Source organism: Pelodiscus sinensis, chromosome 1 (genome assembly GCF_052426305.1).
Source record: "Pelodiscus sinensis isolate ZL-2025 chromosome 1, ASM5242630v1, whole genome shotgun sequence".
Classification (NCBI taxonomy): domain Eukaryota; kingdom Metazoa; phylum Chordata; order Testudines; family Trionychidae; genus Pelodiscus; species Pelodiscus sinensis.
The window spans coordinates 128,597,758-128,620,275 of record NC_143052.1 but is presented as its reverse complement, the minus strand read 5'-3'; the positions used below and the strand labels follow the sequence as shown (position 1 = coordinate 128,620,275).

The window sequence follows — 22,518 nt, the reverse complement described above, 5'->3', positions numbered from 1 at the left end:
CCTACCATACTCTGCTGAGCTCCTTCCATGGGCCTTCCTCCAGCTCCAGTACCGCAGGGTTGGTGTCCCTCTGGTAGTTTCCTCCTCAGGAGCTCTGGCTGTGCCGCCTTTTCCACAGCAGCCAGCCCAGACTGAGCCTCTCTCCAGGCTTTTTTACCTGGGCTGCAGTCTGAGCATGCCCAGCAGGGCTGCGGGGGTGGGGCTTCTTCAACCAGGTGAGCCTGGTTAGGCCTACCTTCTCCAGTGTAGGTACACCCCATCACGATATTGCATTTCTTTATCTGATGGAATGAAATGGGGGAAAAAATAAAGGCAGGGTTAGCGTCCTTTAGTGTTTGCTATGCAGATCTGCCCTCTGTTGTTCCATTGAACACTCCCGATAAAGAACATGTAGTTTAGGTTTGTCCTAATATTCAGTCTAATGCTATATAAATAGTACACACAGCAATTTTTAACAAAGGAAAAAACCCATGCCAGACTCCCATAGGATACTGAACTGAAAAAAACCACCTCTGTTTACCTCAGCAGTAACCAGCTAGAGCTAATAGAATAAGAGAAAATATAGGAACCACTAAATGTGAACAGTAAGTGAATTTGACCTTAATCATTGCTTCTACTAATGGACAAATACGGTAACAAGTATCAGGAACATGGGTATGTTTTAAAATGATGAGTCCATTATTTTAGCCGTATTTAAATATATTATATGACAGAAAGTATAAATACAATGACTGGTATTGTTTTGTGACTGTACTTTACAAGAAGTAGTATGGAAAAATCATGGACATTTTTATTCTTCATATTTCTTGTAATCAAGTGAAAGTTCAAGTGGTTGCTTATTTTTTCTGTTTTCCAAAAACAATCTTCCCCAGAAGAGTGCAGATATAGCAGGCTTTTCTTCCCATTCATTCTACAGTATTATGCTCAGCAACCTGAAGACTCAGCAAATTACTATCAGATTTGATTCCCGACTCTGATGTAAACTCAGTGTTATATCCAGCTCGTGCTGCTACATGTGAAAACGTGAACTCTGCTGCATGCACTGATTAACATGATGTAATCTAAGGCCTTTTTAGGTCCAATAAAGGCACAAGCCTGCGATCACAGAATGTCACTGTGGGAAACAGCTTCTGGCTATCCAGAGATTTGGAACCTATGTCTATAACATAAAAGCCTATTTTTGCTTTATTGGCTTGATCTTAAACTAAATGGTTAGTAAAGCAATAATGTGATTAATTAACTTTATTCCTTACAGAAAGAAAGCACTGTTACTAGCTAGTTTGTTTTCTAACAGCCAGACTCTGCCCATCATTTGTGTGCATGTGCAAGAGAGGGAGGTAGAAATTTTCCCCCTATACATACAGTCTTGCCCCTGTGCTCAGTAACTGGTCAGAATTCCATCCAGAATTCCATCAGTTCCCTGTTAGTTCCTTTAATGGTACTAGCTATCTGAAAGCAAGCTAGGTGAGGGCCGGGCAATAACTGTGATTCTAGCACAGCTGGCCAGATGAGAAGTGAGAAATATATTGCACTGTATCCAAGGGTGGTAAAATTACTACAGTGGCTAAGAAAAAAATCTGCTTAACTTGGCCAGAATTATTTCAGTTGATGGTCCTTGGCTGAAAGGCATGTCTATAGAAAAGAGGAGCAAAACTGTGGTTTAGTTCACTAGTGTGGGATATAGAACATCTGGTTCAGTTCCCTGCTTTACTTGGGTATGTCTACACAGCAGGGCTAAAGTCGAATTAAGCTATGCAACTTCGGCTATGTCAATTGCGTAGCTTAAGTCGAAATAACTTAACTCGGCTTTAGATGCTGTCTACCCAGCAAGAAGTCGAAGGAAGACCATTCTTCCTTCGACTTCCCTTACTCCCGATGCAATGAGGGTTACAGGAGTTGGAGTAAGAAATCCTCCAGCTCGACATTATTTCAAAATAATGGCTTTGTTATTTTGGAATAACGTTAGTTATTCCAAAATAACACTGCTGTGTAGACATAGACTTCCTGTGTGACCATGGAAAAGTCACTTTGCCTCTTTTGTGGAAAAAGGGGTTTTTGCACACACAAAAAAAGTCCACATTGCTTGTTTTTGCACAAAAACCCCAGTGAAAAAAAAACTGGCAGAAAATATGCAAATGAGATTGTGACACATGCAAATGAGTCCCTCATTAGCATATTTTTTGCCGAGAAAACTCGTAGTGTAGACGTAGCCCAAATGAAACACACAGAGTGCAAATCTGTGCAAAGGAAAATGGGAGAAAGGTTTATCTGCATCACCTCTTGCACACTGATACTTCTGAGCTATTCAGTGCTTCATCACAAATCATTATCAGCCCTAGTGAAGTAGTACTATTGCCAAGGTATTCTCAGCCCACCTCCTTTCTGGTCATCACATTGCCCGGTGGTGAGCTTGCTTTGCAGAGGGAGGTGAAGAAAAGAGCCTGTAAAGAAAGCCTCTTTTCCCTTCATATGTTTGTTTACATATTTTGCTTTTCCTGCTCCTATTACCGCACACATGACAGAAGTTAGTCACATCTCTTAATGCACTACTGAAAGACCCTCATGCTATAGTGATGAGAGCAGCAGAAGAACAATAGAATCTATACAGGTATTTTCTCAAGGATGATTTCCCTTGAGCTGCTGATTATAGGCTCTGAGATACAAAAGAATTTATGTGAGGTGCCAAGTGAAAGGTCAAGTAAAAAGAATGAGAACTGGGCCAAACTTGTCTATTTCTTATTCCCCCAATAAGAACATGATTCTTCATGGTGAAAGCCATGGATTTGTAACACCTGGTTCAATAAATAAATACTTGTCCATTAGATCTGGAGGATCATGGAGATATTTATGTTTATTATATGCAGTATTACATTTGCAAGAAGGAAAACATAGATATTGTTTTATTCTGAGAGATTCCTTTCTCTCATGTAGGAATCCCCCCTCTCCCAAGAAGCTTTCTAATCTGCTATTCATTCCATAACCCCAAAGTGCCTTGGTCTTTCTCTCTCTCACCCCACAGAATAAATTTGTATCAGCTGATCAAGAAGAACAAGTTCCAAGGCTTTAGTTTGTCTTTGATTCGACGATTCACTCAGTGTGTGCTGAGGTGTTTACAAATGCTCTACCAGGAAAAAATTATCCACTGTGACCTGAAACCTGTAAGTACTGCCATCTCATTATAAGCCACCTTGTACAGGTCTTATAAGGTGCATCTTCTCCGACTTAACAGTCGCAGGTAGAACCTGTGATTTCTCTGGGTATAACTACCCTTGGAGTTGGGTGTTTGATTCGTAGCTCAAGTAGACTTGTACGTGCTCGACAGAAACAGTAGCATAGCTGTGCTGAATACATACCCAGGAGATCTGGCTAAGTTTGTACTCAGGGAGGCTGGTGCAGGTGAGTTTGTTCACTCAAGCTGGTAATTGTACTCCACCTCCAAGTGTAGACATTCCCTAAGAGTGTACTGTGAACAATAGAAATACTTCGGGTTTATACACATGGGGGCTCAGCATGTAGAACGCTAAGATGTGAATGTACAGTGTATATTTAGGGGGAAACAGAATATCATTGAAGATCTGTTTTGCTGATAGGTTCTTTAATAGGTAGGGTCCTTCCAAATTCAAGACCATGAAAAACACATCACTGACTTTGGAATTGGATCGCTCCCATGAAATCTGGTCATTTCTGTACTTTTACCCTACTATATAGATATTAGGGGGGAGACCAGGGTTTACTGGGGATCCTGACCCTAAAGAGAGTCACAGTGCGGGTCTCAGAGTTATTGTAGGGGAGGCTGCTGTATTGCCACTGTTACTTCTGCACTGCCTTCAGAGCAAGCTGTCCAGAGAGCAGCAGCTGCTAACTGAGGTCCCAGCTCTGAAGCAACTGTGGCAATACCACAACCACCCTGCAATAACCATGTGACCCTCCCAATGCCCTCTTTTGGGTCAGGACCCCCACAGTTACAACACTATGAATTTTCAGATTTAAATATCTGAAATAATGAAACTTACTATTATAAAAATCTATGACCATGACATTGACTAAAATGGACCATGACTTTCATAAGGCCCCACTAATAGGCCAAGCTAGCAGAGGCCTTACTGACAACTCAATGGCATTTGTCAGATTCCCTATTTGTGACACAGTACGTGTGTGAGAAGGCAGGATGCAGCATCGGGGAGGAAGCTTACAGCGAGTATGGAGGGCATAGCTAGCTGCCTAGAATGTCCATTTACTGCTAAAGGAGAACCAGGGGCAGCACATCCTGGCTTTGGCATCCAACAGCATCAGATCTTTCTTCCAAGACACAGTGCATCCTAGTAGCCCTAGAAATAATCCATAAAACTAGTTTGTCACAGTAGGTATCCATTTGGGAACTGTTAAGCACATGCTGTTTTGGACACAAAATCCGTTCCCTGGAACCCTACCAGCTGCAGACTGAAACTGACATTCTTTTTCAGTTTCACCCCTCCCCACTAGAGCCACAGATCATAGAAAATTGCCCCAGGGCTTCCAGGATCCCAGTTCTCCAGCGGGGACCCTGAAAGCTCTGAGGTCCTTGGCTTGAGCCAGGGTTCATGAGCAAAGCCCCAGTTAGCGAGGGGACTTAAGGGACTTTGAGGCTACGTCTATACTACCGTCTTCTTGCGCAAGCTTTTTTTCGGAAGAGATCTTCCAAAAAAACTTCTTGCAGAAGAGAGTGTTGACACTGCAAAAGGAGCAATGAGCTTTTTCGAAAGATAGCATCCAGACGGCCTGGATGCTATCTCACATGTAAGCTGTGATTACTATGGACAGAATGGCCACAAGGGCATCTATGCTTTTTCCTCTTCTCCTTCTGAAAAAACTCCCTCTTCCCCGTCCACCCGTGCCTTTTTGCGAAAGAGCTTTTTTGCAAAAAGTCCTCTGTTCTTTCGATTTACTGTCAAAAGAATGTGCTTGCAGTGTGGACGTAAGTCAAGTTTTGTTGGGAAAATGGCTACAAAACTCTGTAGTCTAGACATAGTCTGGGACTCCCAGTTCCATGACAGAGAAGCTGGAAATCCTAGCATGGTTGGGGTTGCCCCAGAGCTGTAGATCCTAGAAGCTCAGAGCCTCTGACTCCCTTGGGGGGGGGGCCCTATTTCCTCCTCTTCTATTTGGAGTTTTGTCTTATTTCAAATAATTGGGCATAATTGCCCTTTAGTATCAGTAAACTGCATGAACAGACAAGATAAAGTGATTTATATGAACATTAAAGAGTTAAGCATAACATAATCATATTGTACATGACTTTTGCCAGAGAGTTTGCTAACTTACTGGCCTGTTATTGTCTTTTTCCCTTTTTATTTTTCCTCTTTAGGAGAACATATTACTATACCACAAAGGCCAAAATTCAGTAAAAGTTATTGACTTTGGATCAAGCTGCTATGAACACCAAAGAGGTTTGCAGAAAAGTGAAGTTGATGTAATTTTCTTAATTAGATTTCTTAATTTTTAATAACTGGAAGAAATGTCTCTTTCATTAAGATAAGACAATGGCACATGCCCATCATTTGCATCTATTAAGCTAGTAAGCCAATGGTGTTCTCTGTGTGTCACCTACAAGCACTTTCTCCTGCATTGCTGACTCTGATCTACCACGTATGATGCTGATGCTTGATGATGATATAGAAGTTGCTCTTAGCAGGTGTAGGGGGTTGAAGTGGATCCAAGTGAATAGCCCCACTAATTTCAATAAAGCTTACTCTCATCAGTGTGGGTTGACAGGATCAAACCCTGATATCCTTTTTTTATTAGTCAGTTAAGTCATAATTCATGTATTTTTGGACTAAATGTATCTTTTCCCTGAGTTGCAATGCAATGAAAGCAGCTCAGGGCACTGGACACTATACAGCTATTTTAACAGCTTTTAAAAATACTTTTCTTGATAAGATTTAAAAAGAATGTACAAAGAATAAACCAAACAATATCCATAAAAATGAAATTAAATATAAAATATGTTTCACAAATCAACTGATGACAAAGAACGCACAACCTTATGAATAAATATATTGTTCAACAGTGATCTAAATGTGAAGAAGGCTGTAGCACTTGTTAAAAGGGAGAAACCTACATGACATTTTCACTAAGCATGGAAAAAACAAATTGTGTTCTATGTTCTCCTCCACATAGTTTTCCACTCAGCCGATATATACAAGTTCAGATGATCACGCTACTCTAGATTTTGGAATGCTTGGGTTTAAATCAATTAGATTTATACAATCTGCTTTTTTGTAAAATAGATGTCATTTTAGGTTTCCCCATATTTGGGTGCAAGATAATAAGAAATTCACCCTGGAATATATCTGGAGAAGAATAATCTGAACAGTAGAAATTCAGTGGAAGATATGTGAAGCATAATTTGTCTCCTATTAGCTTTGAGGGTTTTTAGGACCCCTCCTCCCCCATGGGAAGCAGTAACTGAAAGATACCAAAGAGCAGCTAGTAGAAGACAAAGTTGGATATTAGTTTGTGGTATGACATGGCACAAAAACAAAATCCCCCAACAATGAGATGTTGGTCAAGCACACAAAGAAACATAACATGTGCAATCACTCCTTATGCACTTCTGAGAAATTGCAAATACAATACTGCTTGGCTACGTCTAGACTGGCATGATTTTCCAGAAATACTTTTAACAGAAAAGTTTTCCGTTAAAAGCATTTTCGGAACAGAGCGTCTAGATTGGCACGGACACTTTTCCGCAAAAGCACTTTTTGCAGAAAAGCGTCCATGGCCAATCTAGACGCGCTTTTGCACAAAAAAGCCCCGATCGCCATTTTCGCGATCGGGGCTTTTTTGCAGAAAACAAATCTGAGCTGTCTACACTGGCCCTTTTGTGCAAAAGTTTTGCACAAAAGGGACTTTTGCCCGAACAGGAGCAGCATAGTATTTCCGCAAAAAGCACTGATTTCTTACAGTAGGAAGTCAGTATTTTTGCGGAAATTCAAGCAGCCAGTGTAGACAGCTGGCAAGTTTTTCTGGAAAAGCGGCTGATTTTCTGGAAAAACTGGCCAGTCTAGACACAGCCCTTATGTTTTAGAGCATCTTGGTCCCAGTAAGGTGTTGAACAGGAGGGAGTTATAAGAAAAGCCAAAAGATAAATACAGGGGTTAAAAGACTAGTAGATTTGATGTAGGAGAGAAAAGTGACAAAGCTAATGCAAAATAAAAGGGTGGTTTACTCACTGTGGTCCCAGTCCTGGAATGTGATCTGCTGGCACAGGCCCCCGTACATGTGTGGAGTCCTAATTAAGACAGTGGATGACATTGCAATGCCACAGAAGTCAATGCAAGTTTTGCCATTGACTTCAGTGAGGCCAGAATTTCACCAAATAGGTCTCTGCTTTGTGCTAGAAAATTCCTTTGCAGGACTGCACCTATAGGGTATGTCTAGACTACAGGGTTTTGTCAACAGAAGTTTTGTCGACAGATACTGTCGACAAAGCTTCTGTCGACAAAGAGCGTCTAGACTACATCCAGTTCTGTCGACAAAGCAAGCCACTTTGTCGACATAACAGTGTGGATGCAAAGGACAGTGTAGATGCAATAATGCCTTCTATCGACAGAACTCTGTCAACAAAAGGCGTTATTCCTCGTAGAATGAGGTTTACATACGTCGACAAAACTGCTGAGTTTTGTCGACGTTATGTCGACATATCTCAAAGACAGTGTGGACGCAGGAATAGTTTTGTCGACAAAAGTCCACCTTTGTCGACAAAACCCTGTAGTCTAGACACACCCATAGATAGGGAAGAATTGCTTGGGCTGATTCTAGGAGTTTAATTGCATGGAAGGGAATGAACTAAGGATATATGTATGAATAATATCAGGAAACATTTCATAAGAGCAAGATCCGTTGCCCTGTGAAATAGTCTCCAAAAGATATGAAAGAAGATCCATCACATGCAGTTTAAAATGGGACTGGATGAAGTATTACAAACATATGGTAGGGAATATTCCCCCTCTGGCTCATGAGGGAAGGAGTAGATAACCTATGTATTTGTCTTCTCTACAGTCTATGATTCTGTAAAGAGAATTGCTGCCCTGACAACACTATGTTCTTTTGTGTCTGTTTTTCTTTCTTGACGCAGTGTATACGTATGTTCAAAGCCGATTTTATCGCTCCCCCGAAGTGATTCTTGGTCATCCTTATGCTACTCCTATTGATATGTGGAGCCTGGGGTGCATTATGGCTGAACTTTATACAGGTTATCCCCTTTTTCCAGGAGAGAATGAAGTAGAACAACTTGCCTGCATCATGGAGGTAGCTTCTGGGGGTTTTTTTAGTCATGACATTAAAGTGCTGTTTCCTCCATCCTTTACATTCAGGTCTTGGAAACAAAGTAGTTTGTAATTTGATGAATTGTTTGACCGGTTCCTTCCTCAGGGGCTCATTGACATGAGTTTTTGAATGACAGGTCAGCTGCTGTTTGCTAAACCACACTCCCAAGAACAGAACAATATATCAGCTGACTCAGAACTTTCTTTTTTTTTTTTTAGGTGGGCTGGCTGTGAGAGGGAAGCTTGTCACAGCCAAGAGCCTCAATGAGAAGGAAGAGGCAGCTGCTTCCTCTTTTTGTGGCAAATCAGCTCCCTGTAGTGATTCAGTTCAGTTACTGCATTATTTCTGTCAATATGGGGAACACACTGTAATCTGAACAGAAGGGTAGGGACCTGTGCTAGCAAAAGAAATACTGTCTAACTCTAAGGGTGAAGTAAAGCAATATAAAATAGTTTATTTTTTCTCCTTTTCCTAATACATTTTTTACCTGGGGCCAATTATGAATGTGATACTAAAGGTATGATAGGGTACAGTGTGTTTCAATCAGTCTTCTAGGCAAGGCCAACTAATGAGAGCATATCACTTTGCTGCTCAACATTCTTTAGCTCTGTACATGGACCTTAGATATTGTATTGCAGTGAAAGGCACATTCAAAATGAGGGTGTAACAGAGGGAATTGTAGACACTGTAAATTACTACATCAGAAGAGACACAACACAGCCATCTTTAGCCAAGGCTGCTACAGGTGCTCAAGAAACAGTGAATAATTCCTTGTATTAATTTTTTGTCTTGAAGATATTGGGTCTTCCACCATCTGATTTTATCCAGACTGCATCAAGAAGACGAACATTCTTTGGTAAGCACCTGTCGTTATCTTTTATTCTTGTATCATGCTCTCTGCTTTAAGTCTGCTCTTTGCTAGTGCCTTTGATGTTGAGATGGAGAATGGGATTGGAAGATCTTCAGATTCTTCTTACCTGGATTACCACTTTGTTCCCCAAAACGGTTTGAATGACTATCCATGAGAAATAAATAATTTGAGGACTATACAAAAATCCAGGGATAGTTTAGATAGTTTCAGGGACTCCCACTGTAGAGATAACAGAGGAGAGCCTGAGACAACTATGTTTGTTTTCTTGTTTTAAAACAAGTGTTTTCTCATTGCTAAAGCCATGACAGGAGGTAACACCACTTAAGAGACAAATTTGTAGTAAGTGCTCTTTAGTAGAGTTGATTACACCTTGCTCCTGAAAAGTGTAAATTGATAGCACACCACAGTTTCAATCTGTGTAATTTCAGATAGCCATAGTAGAGGGATTACTTGTAGGACAGATGTAATATGGAAAAACTCATTTAGTTTATTTCATAAGACCCTGTTCAGGACTTCATTTTCACGCCTTTTTCCCACTGATTTCAATAAGGAGTTTACTCTAATTAAGGAGGAATTATAGCGTTTAAGGCCCGAAAAGACCAAAAGATCAGCTAGTCTGACCTGTTTATCACAAGCCACCACTCCCTCACCCAGGACCTGCACACTAAAACAAACATCCCAAATGGGACCAAAGTATTACATCCCACAGGAGACTAGAATATTATATGGGGCGGGGCGGGGCAGGGGGAGGAGGGAAGGCTGAGGTCCCTGAAATGGCAAAAATGATTGAGGGAAAAATATGAAGCTAATCCTAGGAAATGAGCCATCCTTGCCTACTGCAGAAGAAGCAGAAAAACCCCAAGGTCACTGCCAATCTGACCAGCAAGAAAATTCCTTCCCATCCCCATCCATTGTGCTTAGTCAGACTTGGAGCATGAGCAAGAACCAGCCAGCCAAGCCCTTGAGAAAGAGAGAATTCTCCATGCCACCTCAGAAGCTTCTCCCAGAGTAGGGCTCACAGTGCTCTAGTTAAATACCAGTTGGGCAAATATACTCAACCTACCTAAGATTCAATAAGTTTCAATGGGACATGGCCTTTTTCACTTCCTATCCTAAGCAGTTGTGTAGTGAGTTTCTGTATTGTCAAACAGTTGTCACATTTCACCTGAGGAAGTTCAGTGGTAGGGAAAGATATTTCTCGTGTGTAAATTTGTGAAGAACTTTGGGGTCTTTTGGATGAAATTCATTGTTATTTTCATTATACATTTAAATCTCCTTGTAGAACACTATAAAGGTCACACTCCCACAGAGCAGTATTATGACTACTGCTAAACAGTTACTGGGCAAAATGTTGACACGACTTTAAAAGGCCTATTTTATTTTTAAAGATTCCAGAGGTTTTCCTAGAACTATAACAAACAGCAGAGGGAAAAAAAGACACCCAGACTCCAAGGATCTAAGTACCGTATTAAAAACTCAAGATGCTGCTTTCCTGGATTTTCTGAGAGGTTGTCTAATGTAAGTTACTTTTTACTTTCTTATTTTCTCCATCTTTTTTACATTAAATCCCTGCTTTTTCTTTCTTATGCCTTTACAAATTTTTGTTTCTCAGTTTTTCATCAATGTTTATTTTATAGGCTCATCCATGTGGCATTTGAGTGCCTCACAGACAGTAATGAATTTAGCGTCACAACAAGAAAGTATTATTTGCCACTTACAGAAAGGGAAACTGACACACCGATATTTTAAGTGATTTCCCCAAGACCACACAGAAAGTCTGTGGCAAAGCCAGAAATAAAACGCAGATCTCCTGCTTCTGAATCTCATGACAATCACAAAAGCAACCTTTCTCATTTACAAAAGCCCCAGTAATTAACCACTGCAGTCTGAATTAGGTAAAGTTTTATGTAGGTAATATAGCTGGTGGCAGAGTAGAATCACACTATACAGCTCCCTATATCTCTTCTCAATTTTGTGTTCAACAGCTGTTGTAATAATCCAAGTCCCATTGCAACCGATGGGAATCTTTCCATTCACTTTGATGGGAGTCATTTTGGGCATTTGATTCGGACTACCACAAATATGATATGCTCTGGAAGGGACCAGCAGAAAAATGTCATGATGTAAAAGACTTGGTTCTTCTTTGAATATTTGTCCGCTTGGATCCCACTCTTGTTGTGCATGCGCTTTATGTCTGCAAAACTGGATTATTTTAGCCAGCAGCGTCTATTGGGGACAAGCCTGTACACTGAATGTTGTTGAATCACTCCCACCTTACCTGGGGGCATAGAGGATGGAATTGTCCCAATCTAACCACACTTGAGTGCCTTCTTACCCTCAGTGAAGTGAGGTGGAATACCTGCAGTGTTTTCCTGCTTTTCTGCGATGCTATTGCTGTTAGTGGTAGTGGTTAGTTAGGTTAACTTTTACTTTGCTCTTTAGCTTTTAAAGAAATTTTTTACTCATTTTTCATAGCTAGGAGGCTCTGAGACTTTCCTTCTCTCTCCCCACTACCGGGAAATGAACTGTTATGGTGGAAGTTAAAACCTAGAATTTAAGTTATGCCCTTCCTGTTATGATTCTACGCTACTCAACAATGGGCCCGTTAAATGCTTTTTTTATTTGGTTAGGCAAAGGTGTGTCTTTGACCTGCTGCTCCACCTGCTGCTCTTTTTCTAAGTGGACTCAGCAAACATCATAACTGTCTTAATTTCTTTTTTTAACAACAACAAACACCCTGTACATTCTTTTGCAAATTAAGTGCTGCACTTGAGTTTCCAGCACGTTGCCAGTGGGTCACCTGTTATCACAAAATAAAGGTGACCTGTTATGAATCAAACTGAGGCATAGCTCAGTGGTTTGAGCATTGGCTGGCTAAACTTAGGGTTGTGTGTTCAATCCTTGTGGTGGCCATTTGGGGCAAAAATTTGTCAGGAATGGTACTTGGTCCTGCTGTGAAGGCAGGGGACTGAACTCAGTGACCTTTCAAGGTCCCTTCTAGTTCTAGGAAATAGGCAATATTTATTTATAAGCAAAACTCTTGGGAGCTGAAGAACATGCTGAGCACTTCACAGGATTGCACCTCACAGACATACTGGTGTGTGGTGCGGGGTCCTGATTGTCTGTCTTCTTTTATCTAGTAAAACAGAAGTGGTGGAGACTAAAATAACAACTCAACAGGTGAAGGTGGATTTAATAGTGTCTTGAGGCAAAAACTGTCACAATGATTTAGCAACTTATACACAAAAATCGACTCATCTGCTCTTTGCTAGAACGATGGATGTTAATAATCACACTAACAATGTTTTATTCACCAGCTAAAATAAAAAACTTTAGTGAGTGAAGGGTTGAATTGTGAAAACAATGACCCCAATTTTGCTCTCATTTACATTGCTGTAACTTGGCTCTAGAGGAGTTTTACATTCCTGATTTACATCCATGTGAGTGACAGCAGCATCAGCCCTCTTGCCTGTTTTAGTGTTGTCTCGGCACTATGTAAGATTGGAATTCTGGGCCGCATTCAGTGCTTTCTGTGCAAGATGATGTTACCAGTTATAATTACTCTCCTGAAAAAGCCTTAAAAAATCTCTGTTTGTAGGGTTGCTCTCCTGTAAATCTCAACTTGCTGTTATATTGTTTTGAAGAGTAACCTCTTTACAAGAAAAATATTTTTCTTAATGAGAAACATTCATTAATTATTCTGGTGTAGCAGACCCACTGATGGAGGGGAGTGGGAGGGCAAAGGGAGCAGTTGCTCTGGGGACAGCGATTCAAAGGGGTCTGGGGCTCCCAGTTGCCACCGCTGCCACTGCAACAGTAGCAGTGCCCAGAGCCGTGGCCCTTCAAATCATCGCTGAGCACTCCAGGCTGTGTTGAGAGCTAGCTGCCCCCGGCCTTGCCCCTTCTGCCCATTCCAGGGCACAGAGCTGGGGCCTCCCCCGCACCTTGCTCAGGGGCCTGTGGTAGCCCCCACTGCCATGTTGTGTGTCAGTTTCCTTCTTACCATGTCTCTGCCGAGTTCTAATGGGCACCATGGACAGTCTGGACATTAGACTAGTAAAAAAATGGTAGTTGACAGTTTGTAAGAGATACCATTCACTGAGAAAGTACTTATCTGCTAGTGGATTGCAACTGCTCCTCAGTTCTAACATCAGTTCTTGGAGCAAATGTCAATTATTTTAGGATTTTAAGGCTCTTGGGCACATATACAGAATGAGCCTTCTGATAATACTGTGATCTGCAGGTGAGTATCTGTGGTAAGAATTGGTTGTTTGATACTGCACAGAATTTGATCAGTAAAGCAGAAAGAGGTTTTTAGCAAATGCGATTATGGAAAAGTTAAATAGGCTTTTTTTGTTTTTTTTTGTGAATTTGAAAAATGTCCCCTGTAGACAGCGAAAATATTTTCCGTCCTAACCTACATTGAATTTATTCTTCATTTATAGTATTATTAAAAATACTGTTCAATACTTACCTGTTGTTTGTATATTTGAAGGTGGGAACCAGCCCTCCGCATGACTCCAGATGAAGCAATGCAGCATGCATGGATCCAGGAACCAAGAATACAGAAGTCAAGACAAAATCCCCACTCGGCAAGTGAAAGCTCCTTCTTCACAACAGAGAAGAAAAAGGAGAGTATCCATAAACATACACTGCCTGGACAAGGAGGTGCTGTAGACTGAATGCTTTAAGTACTTTATTCTTAATAATATTAATTTCTTGAATATGTTGACACATGATTTCTAGACTTCTTCACATTTGAGCAAATGGCTTTGTTAAAAGAAAGGATGGAGTAATGAAGGCAATACCTAAAGCCATAGCATCCTCCAGAGGCCACATCAACTCTTTCCTGCTGCTTGTGTAGAAACAGAGAGTTATCCTGTGGGTTCTGTGGTTTATTTGCAGCCAGCAGGGTAAATAATAACTATGTCCCATAGGTTCATGCAGAAAAAGCTTTCATACTGTTATCTTGATAGGAAAATAATCAAAAACAGCATCCACAATACACTTTAGTTCTTAGAGCAGAAAAATGTGCTTTCAGTTTCATGGTTCTGCCCCTCTGAAATGTTGAGGAAATAATCAGTTGGCCCGTTTGAAGATTTAATGTGGGCTGCTTTCACACTGCAGTTGCACACTGTCATTGTATTTTATTTTTTACAGACGAAAACACCTGTCAAGATATGGTTGATAAAGTAAAATGTGAACTGACTGAAAATCCTACTGCTGTAAATGAAAGACTAACCCTCAACACACCTTCCTCAGATACAATGGAAAATAAAGCACAGAACCCAACCAAACAAGTTATTTCAGAGAAAGAACCGGAAACCCCAGTGGAAAAAGTTGTCAAAAGAGACAAAGCAGAACACAGCAGTGAAACAGCTCTTCACAAAAATTCAACATACTTACCACCAATTAAGTAACATTCGGCATAAGTAATTACTGGTTCGATTTCAACACCTGCCTGGTATGTTTTGTAGGCAACCATTTTAACTGTACAATATTCAGAAACATCATTTTAAATTCTAACTCTCCACACATGGGCTATGCACATTTGTAGACCTTTTCAATGCTCATTTTAACCTAGATTAAGCCAGGTAACCAAAACAGAATGTGTGCAGGAAAAACTTTTCTGAATGTTACCAACATTCTTGTGATCAAAGATTCTTCACAACCCACTGCAATATTTTTAATAAAAAGGAGAGACTAGAGGTGGATTTTTTTGATATTATACTGGACAAGTGCATTCAAGGACTCTGGCTTCTTGGGAGTTAAAAGACTGGAAGACCCACAGAGATCATGGGGTCTGAATCTCACTTCACTTAAACCGATATAAATCAGAAATAATTCTACTGATGTTAGTGGATTTATGTTAGTGTAAATGAGAGAAGAACCAAATTCATTGTGTCTCCTCCCTCTCTGTCATTGCAGCATCTCTGAACAGAATTAGAAACCCAAATTAAGATCTAAGATGAGGTGCAGACTGCAGACCGTATTTATAAAGGGCAATGGGAAAAAAGACCAATAAGCCCAGGCATGCATTACACCCCCCTGCAGGGACCCCTATTCGATTTTTATATCAAGGCAAAAAGATAGATGAAGGAGTGAGAGTCAATGTCCTGGTGAATGAGCCCTCAAAGGGAAGCTGACTTAATTCATGACAAAAATCAGATTTGTGAGATTGCCAACCCCAATCAGTAACCTTACAGCACCTACCACTATGGGGATCTTATTTCTTGTGGGGGCTATCAGAACTAGTATAATACAAATAATAATGCGGGCGCTGCCTTGCAGGATACAGGGAATCCCATCTCAGTCCTCTCCCATCTCAGTGGTGCCAGAGCAGAAGACCAATTGGGTGAGTGGTTAGAGTCACACTATCAGTGACCTCACATAGGCTCTACAGGCAGGGAAATATTCCTGCAGGATTTAGGAATGATGACCCATTGATGAGCTCCCAAAGGCCCACATTGGACAAAGGTCTTGTAAGATATGGGGTGACTGTGTCATTGAATTCATGGAGGCCCCATCCCAGGTGAGCAGTCCTACCAAATGCAGAGATGTTGGGAGAGTAAAATGTTCTGCAAGTACAGTATGATTATAGAATGTGTCTTAGAAAATGTTTGTGCTAAGTGAAAAGGTGCAAGAAACTGTTAACAGCCACTGAAGGCATGAAGGCAAGAGGATAAATTGGGCCTCAGAGAAAGAAAGAGTACAGAGTTCAGTGTACTATCTGCATGACATCAGGTTCCTGCTTGATGCTGGAAATTATAGGAAGCTGGTGAGTATCCACCTGAAATGCTGGATACCTTATTGGATGCTGCTGGTGGTTCTTGTAACACTACTGCCTAAGACATCCCTGCAACCAAACAGTGAATATCAGACTATCATCACCTTCAGAATTGTAGTTGAATGGCAAAGGGGAAATTCAGGCTGTTTGGATTTGATTATTATTCATTCTCCCTCACTATTATGCTTAGTGACTTAGATTACTTTCATGTAAAATATTGCTCCTCCACTCAGAGTTACAACTTGTGTATTTGTCTACTCCAGTTTGGAACAAATTGGGGCTGCAGCCATTCTTGATTGCACTGGAGTTCCCAGAATGAAACTAAGGACACAGTTTGGCCTATTGTGTCATTGCTACAATTGTGTTCACTAGACAATCTATTTTGCAGAGAACATCTTCCAGTAAGTAGCTGTATTATATTCTCAGGTATTTAGACTGGTATCTCCCAACTTCTCAGTAAAGCTGCTGTTGAATCTAAGGCGCGTTTAGTGCTCAGGGCAATGTGACATATAAACCCATCTGCATTGGAATTCAATCCAACCATCATCTCTCACTCACTGGTAGAGTATGTGTTGATGGTACTTAAACATAGTTGCATGGCTCTATATTTGTTTCTTATTTTCCCTTCCTAGTAGCTACATTTTTCATGCTAGTCATCAGCTCCCAGCTCCATCTCAACTATGGTCACCCGCGTCACCCTTTCCTGACAGCTCTTCCTTTGTTAACTATCAGATTCATGATCAGAGGCCACAGGGATGAGCATTTGGTATAAGTTCCTGGAGAAGCAGGCAAACAGCTTCATGTGCCGCCACTGCCCACAAGTTCGCTTGCAGAACAGAAAACAGTGGGCATGGTCGTCATGTACATGTAGTCCTTCATGCAGTAAAAGAAGTCTTTAAAATACAGAACGCTCCTGTGTTCAGTGCTCTCCCTGTTCTTAGGCAGAATGAGCAAAGTGAGAAATTGTTGCAAACAAAAAGAACAGCTGGATGATCCACAGTATGAGAAGCCCAATTTATAGACTTTATTTTAGTCCTATAGGATTCAATGTACATTATCTTGCCTTTATTTATAGTTCTGTCTTTAAAAATGCATTATGGAAACTGTTGTCTGTAAGTGATAGTAGTACTGTGCCCTTCTGTAGCACCTTGTACTCTAGAACGAAAGGCATTTTGCAGATATAAAATAAGCACCAGAACACCCCATAATAGGTTGCGTAAGTATTATTATACAAAGTCACACAGCAAGCAATGTCAGAGCCAAGAATTGAACCTAGGAATCTCTATTTGGACTTCCTACTCTCTCTCCTAATAACATTAAATTATCATGTATAAATTTGCTTAATGTTGTCATGTTACTCATGTAATATTCTTTAAATAATATTCTTAGTACAAATAAAGTAACAAAGCAGCAGTTATTTATGCTTTTGTACCCTGGTTGTTAGATCCTGTTTTAATACTCTGAGGCCATCTAGTGTTGGATTTGGTTTGACATTTGAATTTGAGGAGTGTATTATTTACTGCAGTTGTTGATGTTTTCTGTTTAACAATATTATATCTGTTTCCCCCCCTCCCAAAAGTATTACTCTAACTAGCTTAGTAGTCTGAGCACAGGGTAACATTGGAACAATCTCTGTATCTTGAACTTGGCACCTTACTCCAAAAGCAAGTAGGGACAGGGTGTCCTGCATAAACAGCTTGCATAGCCCTGAATTAGAGAAAGTTTACCACTGGCAGGAAGAGAACCCAGGAGTCCTGAAACCCAGCCCCATGCTCTAACCTAGTGGTTTCCAAAGTGTGGATCGTGACCCAGTAGTGGGTCATGGAATATAAGGCACTTGGCCACCTTGCTCAGTCTCCCAGGGACTCTGGTGGCTCTGGTGAGCACTGCCAACCATGGCATTAAAAGTCTCATCAGTGCTGTCTGGCTAAGGCTGGGTCATGACCTGCTCTTTGAAAACCACTGGGCTAGGCCCAATGTGTTCTGGAAGTGACCAGCAGCAGGTTCAGCTCCTAGGCAGAGGATCACAGGGATCTGCACACTGCCCCCACGCCATTCACCAGCTCTGCACTCCCATTGGACAGGGACTGGCCAATGGGAGCTAGGGCAGCAGTGCCTGTGGGCATGAGCCACATAGAGTTGCTTATGTGTCTCCACTTCGGAGTCAGACCTACTGCTGACCGTTTCTGGAGTGCAGCATGGAGCCAGGAGCCACCAGAGATAAGTCCGTGCCCCAGTCCTCTGCCCCAGTACTGAGTCCCCCCAGCCCAGAGCTCCCTGCTGCACCCCAAGCTCTTCATCCCTGACACTGCAGAGCTTGAACCCCTAACCCAGAGCTCTGACCCCTCCTGTACCTCAACCCCATGTGCTAGGTATAGGGAGCCAGGCACTGGAGGGGGCAGGAACTGGCCCAGGGACCATGCCTCTTTCAGTGGCAGATTCTTGGACCAGGATGGGATTCATGGCTAAAACTAGCAAGAGAAAAACCTGGGGCCACGTCCCCTGGCTGACTCAGAGAGAGTAGGGACTTGACCCTGGAACTCCCATATCCCACAAGGGCCCTGGCCAGCAGTTACTTGTGATGGAGTCAAAGTCTGAGTCCATTTGTCCTTCTTCCTTCTCACTCTCCTGTAACTTTGACAGGACTTGGGGTCATCCCAACAAGAAGCAGAAAAATGTGGAAGTCACAAAATTTTTTCAAGAGCCAGGAAAATGTCTCCCACCCATCTCCACTTGTAATCCTGTTGGAAATGTTCTCCTGCCACTTAACACTGAGATTCCTGCCAGGACTCTGAGTGCAAAGTGGGAGGTCTCTCATGGGGCATATTAAGCCATGCCAGTACAGCAAGCAAAGGATTAATACAGGCATGGCTGCCAACAGCTGATGGGCAGCCTCACCTTAGGTGAAAAAGGGCTGGGAAGCAGAAGTCTACTTGTCTAGTAGAAGCTACTTGTCTAGCTGGAGGGATTTAAGCCAGAATCCATGGGAATGACCAGGCCTGAGTTCTTCTCCTGATCCCCTGACAGACCAGAAAATTTGAGAGCCTAGGAGTTTGAGATCCCTGGTCTAAGGTGCAGGAGCCAGGACTCCTGGATTCTATCCCAAGGATAAACGGGATGGGTGTTATGAATTTGAATGGCCCAGGAGTCAGTAATCAGGACTTCCTGAGTGTATTCTTGGGTCTGCCTCTGATACCTCTTTGTGTCTCAGTTTCCCTGTTTATAAGATGGGGATAATATTACCTTCCTGCCTCGCGGGATCATGGGAAGAGCAAGGAGAAAGAGTCCTGAGGTTGAAGGGATGTTTCCAGATGAAAGCTCTGACAAAAACAAAAGTGGATCCAGTAGTTTTGTTTGTTTCTTCAATTAAAAATATATGTTAACTCAAACTCTCCCACAATCTGATCAGGAAACAGTTAATAATCATGGGATTTGCTCACCAGGATTTCTTAGGACTCAGGCTGGAGGCACACAACCAGCAATCAAGAGGGCTAACGATCATAATTCAAATTCCGAGGAACAGAATTAACATGACCATGGACAAAAACTGGGCCAGGAAATTGTGGGTGAACCGACATTACTGTGAAAGGCAGAGTCCTCTAACAACTAGTATGGGGGTAGGGATATGGTCACCCCAAAGCCAGACAGAAACTCCACGTTAGAGCAGTGAAATTCTTTTTTTATCTGTCTAAACAGATGTGTGTATAGGAGCCCACTCTGTAGGTGCTCAAGGGCTGGAGCACCCACTAGAAAAATGAATGGGGGCTGAGCACCTGCTGACAGCTGAACTCTCCCCCCCACTTCTTTTTCTCTCCCCTCTAGTACCTCTCACTCACTGGTGTCCCCACTGACTATCTCCTCCACCAACCTTCCAGAATACTGTGAACAACTGATGTGCGGGATTCAGGGGTGGGAGAAGGCCAGGACAGGTCGTACTTGGGGGAGGAGCTAGGGTGTGATGGGGTACAGTCACAGAAGACCTTTTGGGGGTGCTTCCCAGTGTGCTGACAAAGCCATTGGCAATCGCCTCTTTGGTCTGCAGGGCTTCTCACCACTCTGTCCTGCTGGGCCAGATCTCCTAGTCTTCCCCAGCCAAGGCACAGAGCTGCGATTAACCCTTCCTCCCACCATGAAGAGCAATACAGATACTGAGTTGTTTCAGGTCCAAGGAGAATGTAGTTTCAGGCCCAGTTTCCAGGAACCCGACTCCCAAATGGGATCAGACCCTACCAGTTGGGGTGGTCATATGACTTTGTAAGACAAACCACTGCTAAGACATAGAGGACAAAAGGGGCTGTTTACGGGTGATCATCCAGACATTGAGGGAAACACCTTTGATGACTCCTATTTGCACATTTTAAACTATAAACTATTCTATACTCCATATTTCTAACTTTTCATACAAGAATGATACATACACCAAAATAAGATACACAGATCCAGCGGATTGTGACATTAAGATTGGCAGGTTACATGAGGTATTTTGTTCTAAGCATCTTCGAGTTGTGTAATTGTGTCCATAAGTCAATTTCATAAATGATGGGGGGGGGGGGCGTGTCATGGGGTGAAGGCTTGGGGAAAGGGATGGAATGGGAGAGGATCAGGGCGGCACAGGGGCAAGTCTTGGGGGAAGGGAGTGGAATGGAGGCAAAGTCTGGAGTGGTGGTGGGGTTCCAGATCAGGGGAAGTTGATGCCTATGGATGTATGGGATTGCATTGCTCACATGAGATGTAGCTACGGTGACCATATGTTCCATTTTTTCTGGGACAGTCCCGGATTTAAATGTTCTCTCCTGGTGTCCCTATCCAGGAGGCAGATGTCCCAGAAAGCCCGTTCGGATCCAACTACAAATGGCACCACCGTTTCCTGCCCTTGCTCAGACACCCTCGCAGACACCCAGCACTAGCACGGTGCAGCAGTAACACCCCACCTCTGCTCAGTATGTAAGCAGCTCCCTTGGTGTTTTGCATGGGCAGCCAGGGCTGCTTCCAGTGGTGCACAGTTTCCAGAGCTCCAGTGCAGTGCGCACTGCCGTCCGACAAGTCTCTACCACTACGTGGACCCTTCTCTCCTGCTGTGGGACTACCTCTGCCATTTGTGCCCACCAGCCTGGCCACGCCACCTCCTCCATCTGCAGGTGGCTGCTTTTTGCTGCTGGAGCGGGAGGGGCACTGTTTGGAGGATAAACCCAGTGAACCGCTTCTTGTAGCTGCTGCCAGAGTTCCAGCAGGGACCGAGCAAAGCCCAGCTGGAGTGCTGCAGAGTGGGGTACAGCATGCTCTGTGCATGGCCACTCTTTCTTATTCACAAGAATAGTTGAAACTGTCTTAGAAACAGACACGGTGGTGATACTGTTTCCATGTTTTCCTTGGTGTCACAATAAAATCCTCCATACTGCTACATGTGGCAGACCCAGAGACACTGCAGAACTGCAGTATTTTCCAGTAGGGGGATGTAGGAATGTTGAACTGCTTTATCACATCATTCTACAATTGCAGTATTGTGATCCACGCAACAATGTCACGTCTGTGTTGTGAGAATTAATTATTTAATATTTAAGTGCACTGAATATGTAAAGTGCTAAGCATTATTACTCATGACACAGACACTTCAGTCCTGACTTGCACTTTGTAAGAACTACAGTGGTGCATGTCCACACTACCCTCCCTCTATTGGTTCACATCCCCACCAGAAGCACATTCATAGACTTAAGAGGGCCAATGTGTGTGTGTATGGGGGGACCCTCAGCGAAGGCTCTCAGCCCCACATGTAGGTTCCCATTGGCAGCCTGGCTGACCCCCCTGGACTTTGATTTCCTGCGCCCCACTGTAGGGAGCTGGGAACATCTGACAAATAGTTGGAAGAGGGGAAACCAGAAGCCTTTGGGAAGCAGCCAGACATTCTGGGGAGCTGGGAGCCCAGGCAAAACTCCAGGGCTACGTCTACACTGGCCCCTTTTCCGAAAGGGGCATGCTAATTTTCAACTTCAGAATAGGGAAATCCACGGGGGATTTAAATATCCCCCGCGGGATTTAAATAAAGATGTCCATACTGCTACATGTGGCAGACCCAGAGACACTGCAGAACTGCAGTATTTTCCAGCAGGGGGATGTAGGAATGTTGAACTGCTTTATCACATCATTCTACAATTGCAGGGTTTTAATAAACATGGATTTAAATAAACATGTCCGCCGCTTTTTTTCCGGCTTGGGGAAAAGCCGGAAAAAAGCGTCTAGACTGGCGCGATCCTCCGGAATAAAGCCCTTTTCCGGAGGATCTCTTATTCCTACCTGAAGGTAGGAAGGATTCCGGAGGAATCCCCCCAAGCCGGAAAAAAAGCGGCGGACATGTTTATTTAAATCCCGCGGGGATATTTAAATCCCCCGTGGATTTCCCTATTCTGACTTGCCTGCTTTGCATGCCTCTTCCGTCTTATGTGGCCAGTCTAGACGTAGCCCAGCTGGAAATGGGAAGCCAGAAGTGCATCCCAGTTCAGAGCAAGGAGCCCAGGCAGCAGGTTGGCTTGGAGCAGGGAGCTTGTCAAGACTAACA

At 42.7% G+C, this 22,518-nt stretch overlaps 1 protein-coding gene across 3 annotated transcripts in view; it reads left to right on the top strand.

The window, feature by feature from the left end:
• DYRK4 (dual specificity tyrosine phosphorylation regulated kinase 4) overlaps positions 1 to 14,884 on the top strand; it is a 75,301-nt gene extending 60,417 nt beyond the window's left edge. For all 3 annotated transcript variants that reach the window (XM_075900639.2, XM_075900632.2, XM_075900655.2), the window contains 7 exons: positions 3,020 to 3,158; positions 5,345 to 5,426; positions 8,117 to 8,289; positions 9,103 to 9,163; positions 10,567 to 10,696; positions 13,674 to 13,846; positions 14,339 to 14,884. In XM_075900639.2, the coding sequence (XP_075756754.1) occupies positions 3,020 to 3,158; positions 5,345 to 5,426; positions 8,117 to 8,289; positions 9,103 to 9,163; positions 10,567 to 10,696; positions 13,674 to 13,846; positions 14,339 to 14,598 (1,018 nt within the window). In that variant the 3' untranslated portion in view covers positions 14,599 to 14,884. The remainder of the gene's footprint in view (positions 1 to 3,019; positions 3,159 to 5,344; positions 5,427 to 8,116; positions 8,290 to 9,102; positions 9,164 to 10,566; positions 10,697 to 13,673; positions 13,847 to 14,338) is intronic.
• Positions 14,885 to 22,518: the final 7,634 nt, after the last annotated feature.